At 39.5% G+C, this 20,189-nt stretch overlaps 1 protein-coding gene across 2 annotated transcripts in view; it reads left to right on the plus strand.

Moving 5' to 3' along the window:
• The window catches only part of ARK2N (arkadia (RNF111) N-terminal like PKA signaling regulator 2N), a 68,016-nt gene that overhangs the window by 35,404 nt on the left and 12,423 nt on the right, over window positions 1-20,189 (plus strand). Inside the window, exon 3 of one of the 2 annotated variants that reach the window (XM_090037737.1) lies at window positions 16,010-16,192. In XM_090037737.1, the coding sequence (XP_089893863.1) occupies window positions 16,010-16,192 (183 nt within the window). Of the gene's footprint in view, window positions 1-335; window positions 8,126-16,009; window positions 16,193-20,189 lie in introns of those variants that run through there. The other variant, XM_090037739.1, reaches the window with a different exon arrangement.

The raw sequence follows: 20,189 nt of genomic DNA on the forward strand, positions 1-20,189 counted from the left end.
GAATCAACAGCAAAGGCATCTAAAATTTTGCTGTGGGAATGGGACTAAATTTGGTTTCTAAAACATGTCTACTGTGAGAGCAGAAATGCTAGAAAAATCTAATATATATAAATAACATTCTAGTAACTCTGTGACATCTGGTGGGTTTTTACTTTGAAGTAAATGCTTCTGGTTTTCTTGGAGGTCACAGATTCCTCCTCCAATGTTGTATCCCCTTGGGAACCACAAGAGAGGTTTTTTTTAATGCTATTTTCCTGCGTTAACATGCCTGAATAAACAATGTACTTTTCTAACTTTTAATGATGTCTTATCAAATGGCCTCAATGTCTTTAAAGCTGGCTTCAGTCGTGCTGGGGGATCTGGAGGAGCGACCAGGGAAATTCCAGGATTGCTTGACAGGGGCACCGTGTGGGATAGGAACTGCATAGGCAATGTCCTGGAAGAGGCCATGAACTGCTTTGCCGAGATGCAGAGGCAGACAGAGGAGAAATTTCGCATGTGGATAGAAAAGCTAACCCGTCTTGACACGGACGAAGAAAGCAAGCAGCAACTGGAGCCCAGGGAACCTAAAATGCACCTAGTTGGCCAAAGAATTCCCCCTACCACGCAGTCAGGGGCATTCATGCAGATGCCTGATAGCCAAGTACTTCCTCAGCAGTCTTTTAGTTCTTATGCGGGCTATCAAAATGTTGACACTACTTTAGAGTTTCCAGTGACTTTTAATAACAATTTTCCACCTATCTTTCCAGAAAATGGAAATATTGCAGAGCATGATTTGAATCAATCATAAACTTAAGGAAAGGCTTTAAAATTTTGATGTTAATGTGGATTGTGCTGAGAACAAATTTTTCTTTTCTGTCCATGCACGTTTCTTTTTTTTCCTCGATGGGTTTTTAACACCATAACACACTTGTTTTATTTACAGAAAAGTTTTATGTAGCGTAAAAAAAACCCACACATGCATACACACACAGACAACTAAAACAGATCCAAACTCTCCTCACGAAAGCTTGGTGAGATGCAACTCCGAATCCTTGTTACATACCCTTGAAATGGTAGAGCTGTGTATTATTACTATAAGAGCAACTGGACTATTGCATCTATATGCTCCTCTTGCATGACAAAAAAATTATGTAGGGACATAAACAATTTTTAAATGTGATGGTTTAAGGAAATGTAGATCCCTAATTAGATATTGAATAATCAGTACTTCCTTAAATATCTGTTCAAGTTTGACAGCTTAAACATGTCTACATATTGATTGTCCTTCTTTGCTTTTTGAAAGAAGTCATAAATGAGTCGACCCCGAAAATTAGCTATGCATAATGAATGTGCCGAATAGTTGATAACCCTGTCCCATTTGACAATTAGTTTTCAGTCTAGAGCTTTTAATAATGTTGTTGCTGTGTTGCAAATGACATTCATACTTAAGGGAAGCACTGGATTTGTTATTTTTGCTTATATGCCCGCATTTACACACGTAATTTAGGTGCTTTCTTGTGTGTGTGTGTGTGTGTGTGTGTGTATAAATATACATATATGAACAAACTGTCTTTTATGCTGAAATAAAAATAGTAGTGTCGGTTCTGAGAGGCAACAATCATTAGTTGGCCCAAGAATCTGAGTCTTGGCACAAGAACTTTAAAAGTAAATGCCTGATGTTGAGATTAGCAAACAGGGCATTAAGTGTTTACTAGTCTGAGTAAACAAGTAGGAACGTTTTTGAGCCACCATTTTGAATGCCATTGAAATTATTATTTACTTGTTGAGAATGCCATAGCATTAGTTTGGTTAAAGAATATAAAAACTTGCTACTATGTGGCTCTTGTTTTAATTGTCAATAATGATAATTAGTTATCCTGAGTAGCACATCTGAAATATTTGTGTTTAAATTGGAATTAAGCTGTATAACAGAAAAAAACTGATTCCCACCGTTGCCGGCTTGCTTGTTTTCTGTTGCATTCCACTTGGGCCTTCATATGTGAAAAATTTCTTTTTAGTTACCAAAAATGTGTGTTTATATGGCTTACTGTCCCTTTAGAATTTGTGAGATGTTTCTAATATGACTAAAATCAAAATTGTAGTATGGGAAATTCAAAGTATCTACCTAGATAACTTTTAGGTAAAAAGAATGGGACAGGTCTCTCAGCTTTTATAATGTCATTTCTTCTGTAACTGTAGGGAGTTATTATTATTATTTTTTTTAATCCAGCTATTTTCTTCCAATCGGGAATATCATTATAATTTCTACAGGTCTGCTTCAAGACCCCTGTCATCAGTAAGAGTTTTCCCCCTCAACTTGCGTGAGTTTTGGATCAAACTGAAAATAATTCGGGAATAAAGTTTAAGTTTTAAAAAATAAAACTAGCCCATCCTAGTGTTTTATATCTCTTCAAGTAGAGTATTATGACAACTTTTTCGTTTCTTTCTTTCTTTCTTTTTCTAGCTTGGAGATCTGTATATTTGCTGAGTGACTGTTTGAAAGGCTATGCAGGAGATGGTTTTTAAGTACCCAAGAGTAATTCCTTATAGATATATAATTTTGATATTAACTTGAATGATGTGTATATTTTTTATCTTAACTTTTAAATTTACCTATAGTTTTAACAGTGTAATTGAGTTATTTTATGTTGAAATTTTAATGAACTTGTTCTCTCTTTACAAGTTAAGATCTTTCAGGGAAGATTACTGTTTTACAAAAAAAAAAAAAAATCTTTTTTTAGTGTCTATAGACTACATAGATAAACAGTTAGGCTGGTAATCTGAACAGCGTATTTAGAGCATGACAACTCCCACAAGTCTTCCCCCGCATGCAAAAGTTGCTTCTAGCTGTGACTGGGTTTGTTTTATGTATGAGTTGGTCATTTACTCAATGTAAGCATGCCCTGAAACATTTGAAAAATATATATGGAGCAATTAGACTCTTAAAAACAAATTGTCTAAAGAGTTGAGCTGAATTTGTTCATATCTCACACCTCTACAGACTAATGTGTACAATTATATATCTCTTGTAACTGGTTAACAGCTCTGTTAGGATTGTAGTCAGTGACATTTCTAATTTCTGTGGTTTGCCTAGGTTATAAGAACCCTAAAAAATATAATAACATTTGAAACGGGAGATTTTTTTTCTTTTTTAAAGTGAAACCAACTATAAGTTTTACTGTTTATAGAAAGCGATCTGTAGTTTATAGTTATTAACAGCAACAACAAAATAAAGTTTTTTGTTTCTAAAAACCTTCCCCCTCCCCAACACATTACTTATTGGGTTTTTTGTTTGTTTTTTTATCTTGTAAAGTACTGTGAATGTTAACAAATAATCAGAAAGGACTAGTGGTGGAAGATGTAGAACATATTTTGATGTGCATGAAGATGAGGCTTTAAGATTGTGCCTTCTTTAGGGCAAATTAATTTAAAGGCAGCCAGATAATTGTTGAGAGAATATTTCAGATTAAAGGTGAATTTAACTGTATTTCCAAATGTGAACTGCATAGTAATGTGAATATTTCTCCAAGGAATACGGTTGTAAATAGTTTTGTAAATGATAAATTAGGAAACAATTTTACTTTGGTTATTTTTTCTGTCTGCTTTCAAAATGTTGAGCGAGATATTCAGCTGGTGTATATAAGTATAGCTCCTATAAAATCAGCACGGGGACAGTTTATACAGGATGAGAATCTGGCCCACAAGCTCTTCTGGTTCAAGCTTTATAGTCCTTCTTTTAAATAAATGAAATCTTCCATAGCATTTGTTTTCCTGTAAATGTGTCAGATGAAGAAAAGTCTGTTTTTTCTACTCTGAGACCCTTCCTTATTTTCCAGGTTTTACAGTTGAACATCAGTGTCTATTTTACTGCTCTGTACTAGAAATTAAAAAGCTAAGTGTGCTGTAGAAAAATCAACCTTTTATGTTGACACGAGCGTTGAGTCTATATTTAAAATACGGGTGACAGCACTTGCCCATCTTCTCTACAGAATGAAGGTTTGGCTTTCTGTTACATAATTCAGTTTGAAAAGATTTCTGAAAAACCGCAAGTATTTCTGTTATATGGTGGTGTGTTCATGCAGTTACTGTTGAGGTTGTCATGGTTTCCAAGATAAGCTCCTATTTTCAGAAAGTTTTGACTTGATGTTAAGAATGTCAGGGAATTAAGTCTCCTTGCAGTTGAAATTCTAGCACAGTTAGAGTTCAGGACTTCACCCCTTCATCCTTTTTTAATAAAATGGTTAATGCATTTTATTAAAAAAGATTATAAGAGCCTAAATCCTCTGTTCTCTATCCCAACATTTTGATTTTTGAAGAATATGTTCATATACCTCAGACCCTTACTTTAAATCTAGCACGCTTGCCAGTATACAGTAAGTTTCTTCGTGTGTCAAACAGCATGAGGGAATAAAGATTGCCTCTAACTACCATGCACTTTTTCCTTTTTTTAAATGGAGAAAAGAACATTGTAGTTTCCTAAAGCTGTTGCTTGCAATCTTGGAGGGTCCTGTGAAAAGTTAAAATGTTGTGTCAGAGCTTCAGAAAGCTGTAAGTTAGTGTAACTCCTCTGAAGTTGATACCAACTTAAATCCAACTGTGAAACACTGGCCTGTTTAAATTGCTTATATGCTTTTTGTAAAATGTTGCAGTGGACATCTAGAATACTGCAGGCATGCTGCATGCAAGTAACAAGACTACTTGGGTGATTGCAGATTCAGGGTTTAGAAGTCACTGTTTATGTGCACTTGAAATTCATTTGCTTGATATTATTGTACAGCAAGTACGAATGAAGCAAATCTTTGCATTCACTTGATGCTGAGGATGTGTGTCCAATTGGCGGACCTGGAAATTCCAAGTTACAGGATCTGATTCCAGATTTGGTCTGTTTGTACAAGTCCCTCAGATTCTCAAGGGGAGTTGCAGGACAATTTTGACTGTGAGCTTAGACTGTGCTGAATGGTTTTTACTGGCTTTTGGGTCACTTCTTAGCTTTGTGGGAGGTAAGTAGAGAAGTGAATGTGACCTTTTTTACCAGTGCATTAGACAAGCATTTTATTTAAATAGAGTTGATTTTGTTTCTCAATAAAGTAATATGAAAAATAGTGTAGTCTGTCACTAAAGACCTGTTTTAAAAGGTTAAAACTTAAATGTGTATATATATTCCAAATAGTACATGGCATAAGAAAATCAATGTGACCTTGCAACATATGGCCTGAAGTCTATAGGTATGAAATGTCGTATGACAATTCTCATCTTCGTGTTAAAGGGAAAATATTTTTAAACAAGGTAGCTTAATGCTATCCAGCTACTATAATATAGCTTATATACTTTTATACTGGGTCAAAACTTATGAAAATAACTGGGAGCAGTTTTCCAAATATTTACTTGGCATTAATTTTAGTACATGGGTTGCAAATAAAATCATTATTAAACCCCATTTTTATGCTTTTGCTCAAAGGTTTAATAGCCAAGAAACTAAAGCCTGATGCATGGCATTGACAGACATGGACACGCAGGCTGCTTACAGACATTTAAAAAAAAAAACAAAACAAAACCAAAAAAAAAACCACCCACCCCCACAACCCGCTGTGTTTTACTTTAAATTCGGTGCTCTCCCACACCAAGCCCAGCACATGTCCAGGAGAGTCATTGCATTAGTTGGACCTAGCTCACCCAATGTATAGATCATGCATTTTAGTGGGGGGGATTTTAGCACTTTTATCTAATAGGTGATTGAATTAGATAAAAGCACCCCACTAAAGCGATTGAGTCATCTATTATATAAAAGTGCCGAAAAGCTCTGTTGAGTATACAGACGCTGTGGAGCTAAGTCGAACTAACATGCTGCTGTTTCTGGTAAAGCATGTTTTCTTTTAACATCTGTAAGCGCCACAGACGCTATGCTCCTTGCTGCTTTTTTTTAAAGAATGAAATTCCTGTGCATTTTTAACACAGTCCCTCCTGTGAGTCTTGTAGAGCTGAGCTGTGTGAACACTGGTACTCTAAACATGAGTAAGAGTTTGAAGTCAGAAAGGCTTTATGTGGGTTAAAGATTTGCCTTCACAGTTCCACTTGCATGACCTAAAGCCTAATTATTTACTAAACAGACAGCAGGATCTCCAAATGAGGCACTGTGATGTGTATAGGCAGCATTTAAGAAATGATTGAGGTGAACTGAGATTGCTACTCAAGATTTCATGTTATGAATTCAGTTCTGGTACTTGTCTGTTTTTGCTAATGAAAGGAAAAGGAGAGACTCCTGCATTCGGTTGTTCCATGTTTCTTGCTTGTCGTACCAGCAAACATTCCTAAATGTACACCTATAAGAGCAGAATGCCTTCAGAAGCATTATTTCAGTATTTTTCTATATGCATTTTATTGAAAGGCATCATCAACTTGAAAACTAGCTATTTTAAAAAAAAAAAAAAATCGGGTACTGCATCTAGAAAAAGTCCCTCTGAGTTTCTTGCAAATTATATTCTTGTAACATATGGTCTTCTAGTTTAAAACAAATGGCAGGGGAGGAGAAAAAACAAACCCTCTCATGTTGCTTTTGTGAAAGATCTGCAGAGGGAAAATTAACTGCTTAATATGTTCATACAAGTGAAGACAGAGAAACAGATTATACAAAGAGTACTCAAATGAGCAAAGAAACTGAAGAAATGGAGGAAAATATTTTTCTCTTATATCTTTCATTTATATAGCTCCTCAGAAATAGTTGTTAAATTCAAGTAGAAGTGTTATTTTTCAAGTTGATGGTGCCCATTTAACATTGTTTTGGGTTGTGTTTTTTTTAAGCTGCTGAAGTTAAAAATGGAGGTTCTGTTTTATTTAAGATTATTTTTGGCAGTTTATTGGACATTTTAAATTTGACTTGTGATTCATATTTTAGTAATGTATATCATCTCTTCCTGTACTACAAACTGGAGGTTGTCTTTTTTGACATCCTAACTCCTTTATGGGTGAAATCTTGGCTCCACTGAAATCCGTGGAAAAACTCCCATAGACTTTACTGGGACCTGGATTCCACCCTTAGTTTTAATTAGAATGGTATCATTTACACGTTTCTCGGTCGAGGACAATTCCCTCTGACTTTAACAAAATCTCTCTCTGATTTAAGATCCATAGGTCAGATCCAGGTTCTTGATTTAGATTCAGCATAACCAAGGTCTTCAATGTGACAACTCTGGTTGTGAGAGCATTCAGACTGAAGTGCTGCATGTGGTGTACTGTATAAACTTAATAGTCAGGCTAATTGATAGAGATGGATGCTACCTTCAAAAAAAAAAAATAGTCAGAACCCTTTTGTTTCATTCAAAAGTTGTGAATCCTGTGCAGCACTGGCTCACATGGAATGAAGGCAGGTGGAAAATAGTCTCTTCAACTAAAGAGGCTGTAAAGGCCATGGTGAAGTTTTACAGACGAGTTTGCTAGGGGTTAGTTCATCCTCCAAAGGCTTTGCTGTCATTGCTGTACCGACTGGCAGAGCCCCATAATGACAGTGCATCTCTATGGAATTTATGCTGGCATAGCTGCGTTGAGTACAGCATGATTGGTGGCAGACTCCTAACCTGACTTAGCTGTGCCAGCAAAACACTGTAAGGTAGACCAACTCTCATGTCTGATGGTTCATTTTTTGAGTGATAGGTTAAGAGTCAATATTATTGAAAATGTTACATAGCATGAGACAATATGCCTGGAGTAGAAGAATACACTGTGCTTCCTAGCATCCCCAATATGTTCCATCTGCCTTTACTTACAGCACAATTAAGACATGACCTTGTTGCACTTCTGTTTTTAAAAAAACGAAAAATAAAAACAAGGTATTTTCCATCTAGATGTCAAATAGCCTGAAAGAGAGAATGTTTATAGCTTTGTCTTTCTGAAATAACTTTACGCATGGTGTCTTCAAATGATCATGAATCTAGTCTCAGAACAAATACTAATTTCCTCTTGTTATGATTTATTCCTGTTGTATAAGCCTAATTAACTATTTTAAAATGAAGGAAAAATATGGAGAACACTAATGTTAATAGCAATTATTTTTTTGTTCATAATTATTTTTAGGAAGATTGTTACACTATTCTTGTTTTATTGTATTTACAGTATGTATCTTTTTGCCTCACCCTGTAAATTTTGAAATGTAACTATTGTAACCTAGAATAAATAAATATACATAGTGATGAAATGTTTCATGTTACTAAATTATAGGCATCAAAAGACGAGTTGTTTTTCCTCTCTCTTTTTTGGGGATTGGCCTAGAGTTTAGGTAGTTTCATTCAATGCCACTTGACTCGTGCACTGCTTATGAAACTGTTGCTCTGACTTTGCTTTATATAATATGAAGTTTGCATTTTGTCATCTTAAAAATATAAAATTCTTTGGAGTCAAATATCAGTGTATCTTGCCTAAAATTTTAATTTTGCAAGAACTTTAGAGCCAAGTTCTTCCTCCTATATTTTTCAAATTGAGCTAAATTATAGGGTGAACGTGCTGGACTTTAGGAAAGCTGATTTCAGCAAACTCAGGCGATTAGTGAAGGATGCACTGCAGAGTAGTAGTTTTGAAACGATGGGAGCCCAAGAAGGGTGGCTGTGCCTTAAGGAAGCTATCCTTCTCGCACAAAGCGAGACGATCCCCGTGCGAGGTAAAAGAGGGAAAGGGGCCAGGAGGCTTCCCTGGCTGACCAGAGAAATCCTGGGGAGACTAAGGGCCAAAAGGGGAGCACATAAAAAGTGGAAACAGGGAGAGATCACCAAAGAGGAATATACCTCTTCTGCTCGTGCTTGTAGGGAGGCAGTTAGACAGGCCAAAGCTACCATGGAGCTGAGGATGGCAACCCAAGTAAAAGACAATAAGAAATAGTTTTTTAGATATACAGGGAGTAAAAGGAAGGCCCAGGGAGGAATAGGACCCCTGCTAAATGGGCAGAAACAATTGGTGACGGACAGAGGGGACAAGGCTGAACTCCTCAACGAGTTCTTCGCCTCAGTGTTCCTAAGCGAGAGGCACGACAAGTCTCTCCCTGGGAGTGTAGGGAGGCAGCAGCAAGGCACCAGACTGCCATGCGTGGACCCTGAGGTGGTGCAGGGTCACTTGGAGGAACTGGATGCCTTTAAGTCGGCAGGCCCGGATGAGCTCCATCCGAGGGTACTGAAGGCACTGGCCGACATCATTGCAGAGCCACTGGCGGGAATATTTGAACGCTCGTGGCGCACGGGTCAAGTCCCGGAGGACTGGAAAAGGGCCAATGTGGTTCCCATTTTCAAGAAGGGGAGGAAGGAGGACCCGGGTAACTATAGGCCAGTCAGTCTCACCTCCATCCTTGGCAAAATCTTTGAGAAAATCATCAAGGCTCACATTTGTGAGAGCCTGGCAGGACAAATTATGCTGAGGGGAAACCAGCACGGGTTCGTGGCAGGTAGATCGTGCCTGACCAATCTAGTCTCTTTTTATGACCAGGTCACAAAACGCCTCGACGCAGGAGGAGGGGTGGATGTCGTATACTTGGATTTCAGGAAGGCCTTTGACACGGTATCCCACCCCATACTGGTGAACAAGTTAAGGGGCTGTGACTTGGATGACTGCACAGTCCGGTGGGTGGAGAATTGGCTGGAGGGTCGCACCCAGAGAGTTGTGGTGGATGGGTCGGTTTCGACCTGGAAGAGTGTGGGCAGTGGGGTCCCGCAGGGCTCAGTGCTTGGACCGATACTCTTTAATGTCTTCATCAGCGACTTGGACGAGGGGGTGAAATGTACTCTGTCCAAGTTTGCAGATGACACTAAGCTATGGGGCAAAGTGGACACGCCGGAGGGCAGGGAGCAGCTGCAAGCAGACCTGGACAGGTTAGACAAGTGGGCAGAAAACAACAGAATGCAGTTCAACAAGGAGAAATGCAAAGTGCTGCATCTAGGGAGGAAAAATGTCCAGCACACCTACAGCCTAGGAAATGACCTGCTGGGTGGCACGGAAGTGGAAAGGGATCTTGGAGTCCTAGTAGACTCCAAGATGAACATGAGTCGGCAGTGTGACGAAACCATCAGAAAAGCCAATGGCACTTTATCGTGCATCAGCAGATGCATGACAAATAGGTCCAAGGAGGTGATACTTCCCCTCTATCGGGCGCTGGTCAGACCGCAGCTGGAGTACTGCGTGCAATTCTGGGCGCCGCACTTCAAGAAAGATGCGGATAACCTGGAGAGGGTCCAGAGAAGGGCCACTCGTATGGTTAAGGGCCTGCAGGCCAAGCCCTATGAGGAGAGATTAGAGGAACTGGACCTTTTCAGCCTCCGCAAGAGAAGGTTGAGAGGCGACCTGGTGGCTGCCTATAAGTTCGTCAGGGGGGCACAGAAGGGAATTGGTGAGTATTTATTCACCAAGGCGCCCCTGGGGGTTACAAGAAATAATGGCCACAAGCTGGAGGAGAGCAGATTTAGATTAGATATTAGGAGGAACTTCTTCACAGTTCGAGTGGCCAAGGTCTGGAACGGGCTCCCAAGGGAGGTGGTGCTCTCCCCTACCCTGGGGGTCTTCAGGAGAAGGTTGGATGTGTATCTAGCTGGGGTAATGTAGGCCCAGCACTCTTTCCTGCTTATGCAGGGGGTCGGACTCGATGATCTATTGAGGTCCCTTCCGACCCTAGCATCTATGAATCTATGAATAATCATTTTACAGCTGTTAAACCTATAGCTTTGTGAAATTCCCCCTTTTTTCATTTAAAATAATTCTGAAGCAAATCCTTTGAATAAATGGAGTTGCCTCCAATGCACATCAGATGTAAATGATGGAGTTTAGCTTTTTTTGTTCTTGTGATATGTCCTTTTGAGTTTTTTCATTAGTTTTCATAGATACAAACAGATTCATCTCAAGTTAGACTCATGCTGTTTTAAATGCCAGACAGTATAGGTGTCCATAAGAACAATCCAAAAACAGTGCCTGTAGTAAGAACAGATCAATCCTTATCCTTATAGATTGGTTTGCTAGTAACTGGGTGCCCCATGTCAGCTTTTCAGGAAAACATTCTGAAACTGCTTTTTTAACCTATTAGGAATTTACATACAGAAATAGCCCAGAATCCCAACCCAGAGCACTAGGGTGGGATTTGGGAGCCCTAGAGTCTATTCCCACCTCTGCCTCCCTTCTGTTGGGTGACCATGGGCAAGCCTTTTGATCACCTTTTTTTTTTTCCCCCTCAGTTTCCCTACCTTGAAAATGGGGTTAAATACAGTTAAACTCCTTTGTAAAATGCTTTGATATCTCCTGACCATACCTTATTCATGTATAGCACTTTTTTTTATTATATCTCCTTTGGAAACATTGGATATGTTTGCATGGCTCTACCTTGCACTGTGTAGTAGACTCCTGTGTATGAGCTAATACATTTACAGGTAGCTTGTGGTGACCCTGCCCAGAACCGTGTTGTACCCTGTGGACACCCTTCATCACTAAGTGCTCCATGCTGCCTTTATGGTATGGATATGCAAACAATTTCTTGCACCATAAAAAGGGGCAGGACTTTACTGTGCTTCACCCGCTCTGCAGTGGTAGCTGCTTGTGCTGGACTATATTCCATGATAAGTGGAAGTGGAAACTGCAGCATGTGAAAGAGGGCAAAGTCACTATGGCTTACCTTCTTCTTACCGCAGGTTAAGAATATGCATGCAAGTAGTAGTTTCAGAGCAGTTGATGCCTAGAAGAGTCTTGCTACCTTTTACTCATGGTAAATTATGTACAATGTCCTTTGTTTCGTATCCTGAACTTGTGCGGTCTAGTTGATGTTGATGGACAGCTGCTGTTTTACCACAAATGTGGCTGCATTTCATATGCAACCATCACTTTACCTGCAACTGGAACTTTTAAAAGTTCATATCATACTTCTCATGTTGAATACTGTTTTAGCAGGTCAGAGGATTAGACTACTGCTAAATGGGAATAAACTGCGTTTGGTCTTCTGTGTTCGGGATCTGGTAGGATGTTAGATATTTAAATGGTTAGTAAATCTGAGGAAGTGAGTTAACTGCACTGCAAACTTGAGCTAAAAGAAAGAGGTTTAGGGACTAAATCTAATAGCAGTTGCCTTGACTGCAGTAGCGTTAATTCTGATTTACACTGTACAGTTGAGAACAGAACGGGACCCTTGATGGTTTTTGTCCTAGTGATGACCTCTGTCTTTGAAAGGAAAAGTCTTCATTTTTTTGTACTGTTGACATTGAATGTCAACAGCTGTATTTTGTTGTTGGTATATGTTAATGTTCAGCCTTGTCTTTTCTCACCTTTATTGCTTCAGTCATGGATTTAAGCCTGTCACCAATGTAACTTTTCACCAATTCACCTAAATCACGTCTCAGCAGACCTGATTTTTTACAGAGAAAAGAAAAACTCTTTTGTTTGTCATGTTGTCTGACTATAAAAAGTCTCCCGTCTCATGTATCTAGAATGTAATTTCTGATTGCGTCATTGCCTGCTTCAGTTTCAGTATCTCTTAAAATCCAGATGAACTGTCTAGTTTTCAAGACAGAATTAAAAAAAGAGTGCTGATTTTTGTTTCACAAATTCTTTTATCTCATCCATTTCATAGTAGGGGAAAAAGAAATCTTAGTCCTTACCTAGAGTCAGTAGTCCTAATTTGTTGACAATGTATGTTCCTGTTGGTTGCAGCATCAATGTAAACCTGTCCAAAGAGTAATTTCTGCAGAAATCAGTCATGTAAAATAAGCGTAGGAGCTTGCATGCAACTTCCAGCCCTTGTAGGGGGAAAAAAGAATAAGACAGGAGGGTGTGGTGAGGGGGTGCACAGCTTTGGACCTAGGTAGGTCCAGTCATGGCCCTCAGATTTAAAGAGCATTCACATAAGGTTTGTGAAACACAAGCCTTTGAAAGGGGACCCAAGTGGTACATAGACCTTATTTCCTACCCTTTTGGACAGAAAGGAATCTCTCGCTTCAGGCAGATCAGGTGTTTAGCTCATAATTACCCAAAGTGTAGGATTCAGATTCCCAGTATGGAAACTAGCAGAGATGTTCCATTTGAAGCAGTGTTTTGGTGATGGGGTATGTCTATCTGCTGGGAATCAGATTGAGAAAACCACCTTTTCATTTGACATAGTTCCTGGAAAGCCATCAGATTGCAGCATCTTTTAGTCTCCGGTGTTAAGATCTGGAGGTAAAATTCTGGGACAGTAAAAATATTCAAAGTGCTATAGTCCTAGTATTGTTTTTAAACAAAATCTCAAGTTCCCTATTAATTTTCTTTGTTCATTTACTTTCATGACTACATCGCATGCAGGCATCTATTGCTGATCACCACCTTCATGCATGCTGACAGTTTTCAGGATTTTGTTTGAGCATTGCAGTCATTAAGGTGACATAATGAGTCATTTGGTGGTGATAGGTTTAGATAGCTCTGATATGAAAGGCGTCTTTCATTTCCATATATGATTTGAAAGGCAAGGCTGAGAAAAGCAAAATTATTCCTAATATGTGACTGGTTTGTAAACATTCAGCTTCTGTTAACTTGAGTTTTCAAGATACTTTAAATTTAAAGTGACAAATGTAATGACAGTATGTAAATTATATTGAAAATATTGCTGTCTGTTTGCTGTATACTAAATTTAAGCTAAGTTATAAGGTGTGCTGTTTGGAAGTGTGGAAGATACAAGAGTGGAGCTACAGATAACAAGTTTATGCTTGTATTTCCTACTGATGAAGACTTTCACACAAGTTATTTCTATGGGTAGGTGATGAGAATATCACTCTGCATGTATATACATTTATTATACATTTTTTGCATGATTATACATGTAGGAGTGGTACAATTTTGACTTGAGACTGTTGATGCCTTTTGTTCAAATATAATTTGATTTGTGTAGGCGCATGCATCTAAATTTGGCTTGTACTGTTAGAAAAATTAGTAATAAAAAAAAAATCAAATGCCACACGAATTATTCACAGCTCCATAAATTTCAGTTCATAAACTCCTGAAAACATGGTCAAATAGTCAATATTGTACTTGACCCTCGTATCTTCTGCACTCAAGTATTTATTTTATAAACCATAAGATATTTATACCATATCACAGTGAACTCTGATGATAAAAAAGACTGTGAAATTATTCCCCATATTGTAAATTTTGCATATAATCTAGGTGTAAGTCTGTAAAAAATAATAAACCAAGTAGTATGCAGCTTAATCCAAAAGTTGGTAACCTTGTACTTTCTACTTACCTTCTTTTTAAAAAGTAAACAATTGTCTTTCAAGTAGAGATCAGGATTTTTTCCAGTTGTAATCATCAGTGTTTCACGTTGTGAAATGTTTGCTCTTTTATACATTGACATTTAACCTACCCATTTATTTTTATGTTGTCTGTTTTAAGTTTGTAATATAACAACAGTGCTTTATTGGGGGACAGGTCAGACCTGAAACGATTTGTGAAACACCATCCTGTTAAGGTGCAAAACTGATCCTCACTGGAGTTCAAGCTCCATAGTGTCATGCTTCAATGAAGTGTGTTGCCACCTGCAAAACAATTCTTTAAAACTGTTGTATTGGATTATCCATTTCGTAGAATCAAATAAAAACAAAACGGACCCTGGTGGAAACAGCTGTGCAGTGACCCAAGTTTTAAGCTTTGATTGTACAATGATTCCCCCGCCCCGGTAACAAACACTTTTTCATGTTGTACCCCTAGAAGACGCTAGTGTTTCCTGAATAAATGTTTCTTTTGGAGAAGCGCTTTTTTATTTGTTTTATAATGTAGAAGGTTCTGTGCTACAAAATATGTTAGTAGAAGCTTTCTTTGAATAACATGCTGAAAATGAAGGACCAGGTACTCCGATAACATTACCCATTAAAACTCTAGTGGAATTAAAATTTTCAGCAATTGAGGCCTTGGCTTAGACTATTTTAGTCTATCTCAAATGTATAATTGCATTAAATGAAATCCTGGACCCATTGAAGTCAATGGGAGTTGTACCATGGACTCCAGTAGAGCCAGAATTTCAGTCTTTCCCCTCTGCCCTCTCTTGACTCATAAATTAGAGCCGTGGGGGGGAGGGGAGGGAGAGCTACTTTGAATGAAAACATGGACCTCTTCCAAATTACATTCTTTATTGTTTCTTCTTTTGCTTTCCAATTAACTTTTTAATTAAATTTGACCTTAGTTTGAAGATGCTAGTTCTTTCAAAGAAAGTTGTTGCCTTCAGCACAAAAAAAAAAATCAAAATAACGTTCTTTTTCTTGTTTATCAATAATATGATGCAAGATCCTAAAAATCTATATCCCTCTTTTGGTGGGAGCAGATTCATACTGTGAAAATACCATGTTAAAAGCATATTTGTCACTATGTATCACTTTTATTAGAAAACTACATTAGAAAGTGTATTTTCTTGTAAATTTTTATTTTGTTTTATTGCACTTAACTATGGAAAAAAATACACTGCAGGTTTGAAAAATTCCAGTGTCCTTGGCAGGTGAATGTTATGCAAGGAGACTTGCCTAGTGTTAAACTTAACGTAGTTGAATCAGTTACATCAGAGAGAGTTTTTCTTCTAAATCAACCCCTAAACAAGGTTAAGATGTCATTTGAATTATTTAAAGAAAAAAAAAAGAAAGTAAAGACCTCCGTAAATATTTTCTTTTGCCAAATTTAATGTCCTGCCAGAATATCTTGGAATATTATTTCTTACTTAAGCCTTCTTATCCTTTTAGAACTGTGAGTGTAACATTGTCAAATATGGAGACTTGACTGTGCCAATGTAAAAGATAATATATGAATAACTGATAGACAATGACAAGGCAAGCTTACATGTCTGTTTTTAGTATCTTCTTATTGTATGCAAAGCTTAAAATGTTTTTATGGTCTTAGAATATCTTCCTCCAACTGAAGCTGAATCATGGCCCTACCTGTCTCTGACAGTTCCTTGAGACCATTTAGGAGAATGCAGTCTTTCTAGAATTAGTGATTTGTGTTCTAAAATGTCTTTCCCAACATGAATACATCTAACATCCATTGCTTTTCTTTTCCTCCTCAGATGGACCTCCAGTTGTAGCTCATTATGATATATCTGACACAAACTCTGATCCAGAAGTGGTTAACGTGGACACGCTTTTGGCAGCTGCAGTAGTTCAAGAGCACAATAATTCTGTAGGAAACCAGGACACGGGACCTACCTGGAGGACCCGAGGGATGCTGGAGGAACTGAATGCTGATGCAGGTTTGTCCAAATTACCTTTGTCTGATGTTGTGGCATACAAGTGGTCTAACAGTGGCTATAGTATTTATGGTACAGCCAGTCATATTGAAGAAACTTTAATCTAGGATGGACCTGGCTCTTATTTAGACACCAATTCTGCCAGCCTGTATTATGCTGAGTATTTTCTGGGTCCACAACTAATTCTATTGAAATAAATAAGACTCCTAATACATGGGACAATTCAGAATGAATAAAGGTGACAGTAGCAGGCCCTCTGTATGTAACAGCAACTAATAAAAGAGTAGATGTTATAGTTATAGTTAAATGTAAGGTAAGATGTGACCAGCTAATACTGAGGATAACTGTAGTCTGTTTCTAATGAAAATTGAATCACTCCCATAAGTGCTTGCTTGCTTGTTTTTCAATACACTCCTAAAAGCAAAACCCAGTAAGGTTAACTTGCCTCTTCATTTGTCAGTGGCAAATAAAGTGAATCTAGTACAGAGTAGCATGTGTCCCTCTCTTGGATGAGACCTTTTGAAAGCCAAAGACTTGAATTCGGCAATGCAGTAGGCATTTTTGCACCAGGGTCAACAGAACAAGCTAGCACATGCTTAACTTTAAGCTCTTAAGTAGTCATGTCAAAGGTAATCATGGTTAAATTAAGTCTGTGCTTAAGATGAGGGAGGCTAGGCATGAGGGGCAGGAAAGGTGTTGTGTGTCTTCAGGCCACTGACCAGGAAGAGCGGCTTGCTGGTGAGTGATGATATGAAAAGAACAGAGTGGAGAGCTTGTTCTGCTCTCAGAAGGCTTGAAGACTCTCGGTTTGTTGAACCATTTGTTCAGGGAGGAAAGTTGTAGGCGCCACTGAGAGTGGGCTGAGCAGTTTTTGCCAGTTCTGTTTGCCATATGGCTGGGCTACATCAACTGAAGTTTCATTTAAAAAACTTGCGAATTAAATTTCTCTAGGTTGTTTATGGTTGCAACAAAACTTTGCAGGATGAGACCTAAGTGGAGCTGATGACGTGCCCTCTGCTTTACGGTGGAAACAGATGTCACCTTTCATTGCCTTTGTGCTGTCCTGAACACTTTTATGGCAGCACAAAGACCAAGTAAATAGATGTCCGTGCCCCTTGCAGTGTCGCAAATGCCCAAAATATGTGGCTGTGGCAAAGGTGGTATCAATTTGTACCACTACGTAATCATGTGTGTCTGTTCACTTTTACGGTGTGAGTGTGCCAGCAGTCTGAAGCTGCCTGCCCTCTCCAGCCACCCCAGGCAGGTGTTCTGGGGGCTTGAGGAGCTGTTTCCTGTATACCCTGGAAATTCCCACCCAGGATCAGGCCCCAGAGGCACCTGCCCAGAGTTCCCTGCTCACAGAGGAGCGCCTGGGGATTCTTGGGGTAAATTTCTGAGAGTGAGGAAAGGCAGAGGTTCCTGGGGTCATCTCAAAGAGTGGAAAACCAGGCAGATGGGCTGGAGTTCCTGGGGCACCTAGGACTGGGCCTCTCGAGCTCCTTTGCCTTTCATCCCACCCATTGATGCTGTGTGATAACAGCATCATATGTTTCACCCAGTGAAATGGATTGACTGTGGTGTGGCGCATCCCAGCAGAGCTGTTCTGCTTCCTTGACATCTGTTTCTAGCCTCAGTCTGCCTTCCTCTTTGTTCTAGGTACTGCTGTCTATATTGTGACAGTTCAGTAGGGCATCCAGTTGCTCTCAGGGTTTGCTGGGGAAGGTTGCAAGTAATTCATGCATTTCTTATTAAATGTAAAGTCACCATAGCCATAAAATGGAGATCCAAGGAAGACAAGTATTCCCTTCCAAGTGCCAAAAACCTCCTGTAATTGCCTCCTGTACGCAGTGCCAAATCTTCCTCTGTGCCAATAGCCTCAGCCGTCCCTTGTTGGTTACTGAAACCTCTGGCTTTCCCCACACAGATTTATCGTTGTCAACTTTTGTTAACCTATAAGTGTGCAGCATGTTGAAATATTTAGGGCTACATAGAATAAATTGAGTCCCTTGAAAGACATGAAGTGTGTAGTGTACTGGAATTTAGTTGCAGAAGAACAGAGAGGGAAGCAGGTGCAGGGTGAATAGTATGGCACACATCCTGTTCGTATTTTTAGGTCTCTAGCTCCTTGGGGCAGGGAGCCTTGGTTATCCTGATAGTTGGAGAGCTGGGAGTTTTGGTTTTATGTGGCGATTCTAAAACTTATTTTCAAGGCAGATGATTATAAATGGTTTCTGAGTACATTCAGGGTGCAAATACTGTTCAGCTTTTTAATCAGTCACATGTGAAGATGAAATGAGGGAAACCTAGAAAATGTAGCAGTGATGTTGTCTCCATTCAGGTGGAAACAGCCCCATAATTGCGTATTATTTTTCTGTATTTAAAAAACAGAAGATACTCTTGGTCTGATCTATGCTGAATCTGTGGGGCTTTCTTTTCTGTGACCTAATAACATGGGTGAAACCAACACTGCACATCCTGCCATCCCTTGGCAAGTTCTGAAGTATTCTGCAGTGTTTATCAGGCTCCAGGAAAAGCAAGTCTTTGAAAATTCTCCAAATAAGTGGGAGCAGCACAAGTGCATACAATCTAGGCTGATCAACATAACTCTAGGTCAGTGACTCGCCATAAGATCCTTTGAAAGGTGCCAGGGGTTGTGGGGAGATAAGCAGACAAGTACAGACTCAGGCTTGTCCTTGCATGCCTGATTGCCCACGCCCACTGGCCCCTCTACAAGGAAGTAAGCAATGCAGTGGCCAGCAGGGCAAACAACACTGGCATGCATCAACCGATGCATCTTGTGTAAAACTAAGGAAGTGATACTCCCGCTGTACTCAGCGCTGGTGAGGCTGTAGTTGGAGTACTGTGTCCAGTTCTGGCTGCCGTGCTTCAATAAGGGCGTGGAAAAACTTGAGAGGATCCAGAGCAGAGCCACCATATGATCAGGGGACTTGCAAGATGAGCCATACAAGGAAAGGCTGGGGGACCTGGGCCTCTTTAGCCTGAAGAAGAGAAAGCTGAGAGGGGACTTGATAGCGGCTTACTGCTGTATCAGGAGTGCATCAGGAGCTTGGTGAACAACTGTTCGCTAGGGCACCCTAAGGAAGACCAGGACCAATGGATAGAAACTCCTGGAAGGCCGCTTCAAGCTTAATACCAGGAAAAGCTCCTTCACAGTCAGGGTGTCCAGACTGTGGAATAAACTCCCTCCAGAGGTGGTGCAATCACCTACCCTGGAGGTTTTCAAGAGGACACTGGACAATCACCTTGCTGAAGTCAGCTAACCCCAGTTGTCTTCCTGTTTAGAGTAGGGAGGCTGGACCCGATGATGTGCAAGGTCCCTTCCAGCCCCTAACAATCCATGAGTAAGCACTATAATGCATGCATTTTAATTTTGAAACTAGTTGCCACTCAATTCACAAAAATTATGAAGGAGGTACCATAAGTCCAAAAAGATGGAGAACCACTGCTCTCAGTTAACTGAAGTCAGGGATATATAGTAAAATTCGAAGTATTGTGAATGCAAGGCAGGTGAGGACCTATGTGAAATGTATTTTTCCTGAACTTGGTGGAGAGTTGCAAGTTCCAAAGCTTGTATAAACTAACTGCTGTTTTCTAGTCTTGCTGCCCTTTTCTGTTGTGTCCAGGACAGATTAAGTTGGAAACAGTATTTTCAAGCCCCTTAAGTAGCCTTTGTGTTCATCCAACCTCTTTCTAGAAAACCACCAGCTTTCTGGGTAGTAATCTATACCACCTTCTGTTCAGTTAGTGTTGCTGTTTTAATGAAGTGCTGCGGGAGGACTAATAACTGCAGGCAGTAATAGCCACATTCATGCACATGCGTTCATGCCACAGTGTAGTGCTACATGTGTTGAGAAGCAGATCTCATGGCTGTCCCCCCAAACAGAAAGCAGTATAGCCACACTTTGTGTAGCACTGTGCTGTGTCTCCGAGCAGATCCAACAGGACACTGCCTGGAACTGCAGGAAAGTCTTGGTGGGGA

Source organism: Crocodylus siamensis, chromosome 3 (assembly GCF_052110815.1).
Source record: "Crocodylus siamensis isolate JL-2025a chromosome 3, ASM5211081v1, whole genome shotgun sequence".
Lineage (NCBI taxonomy): Eukaryota > Metazoa > Chordata > Crocodylia > Crocodylidae > Crocodylus > Crocodylus siamensis.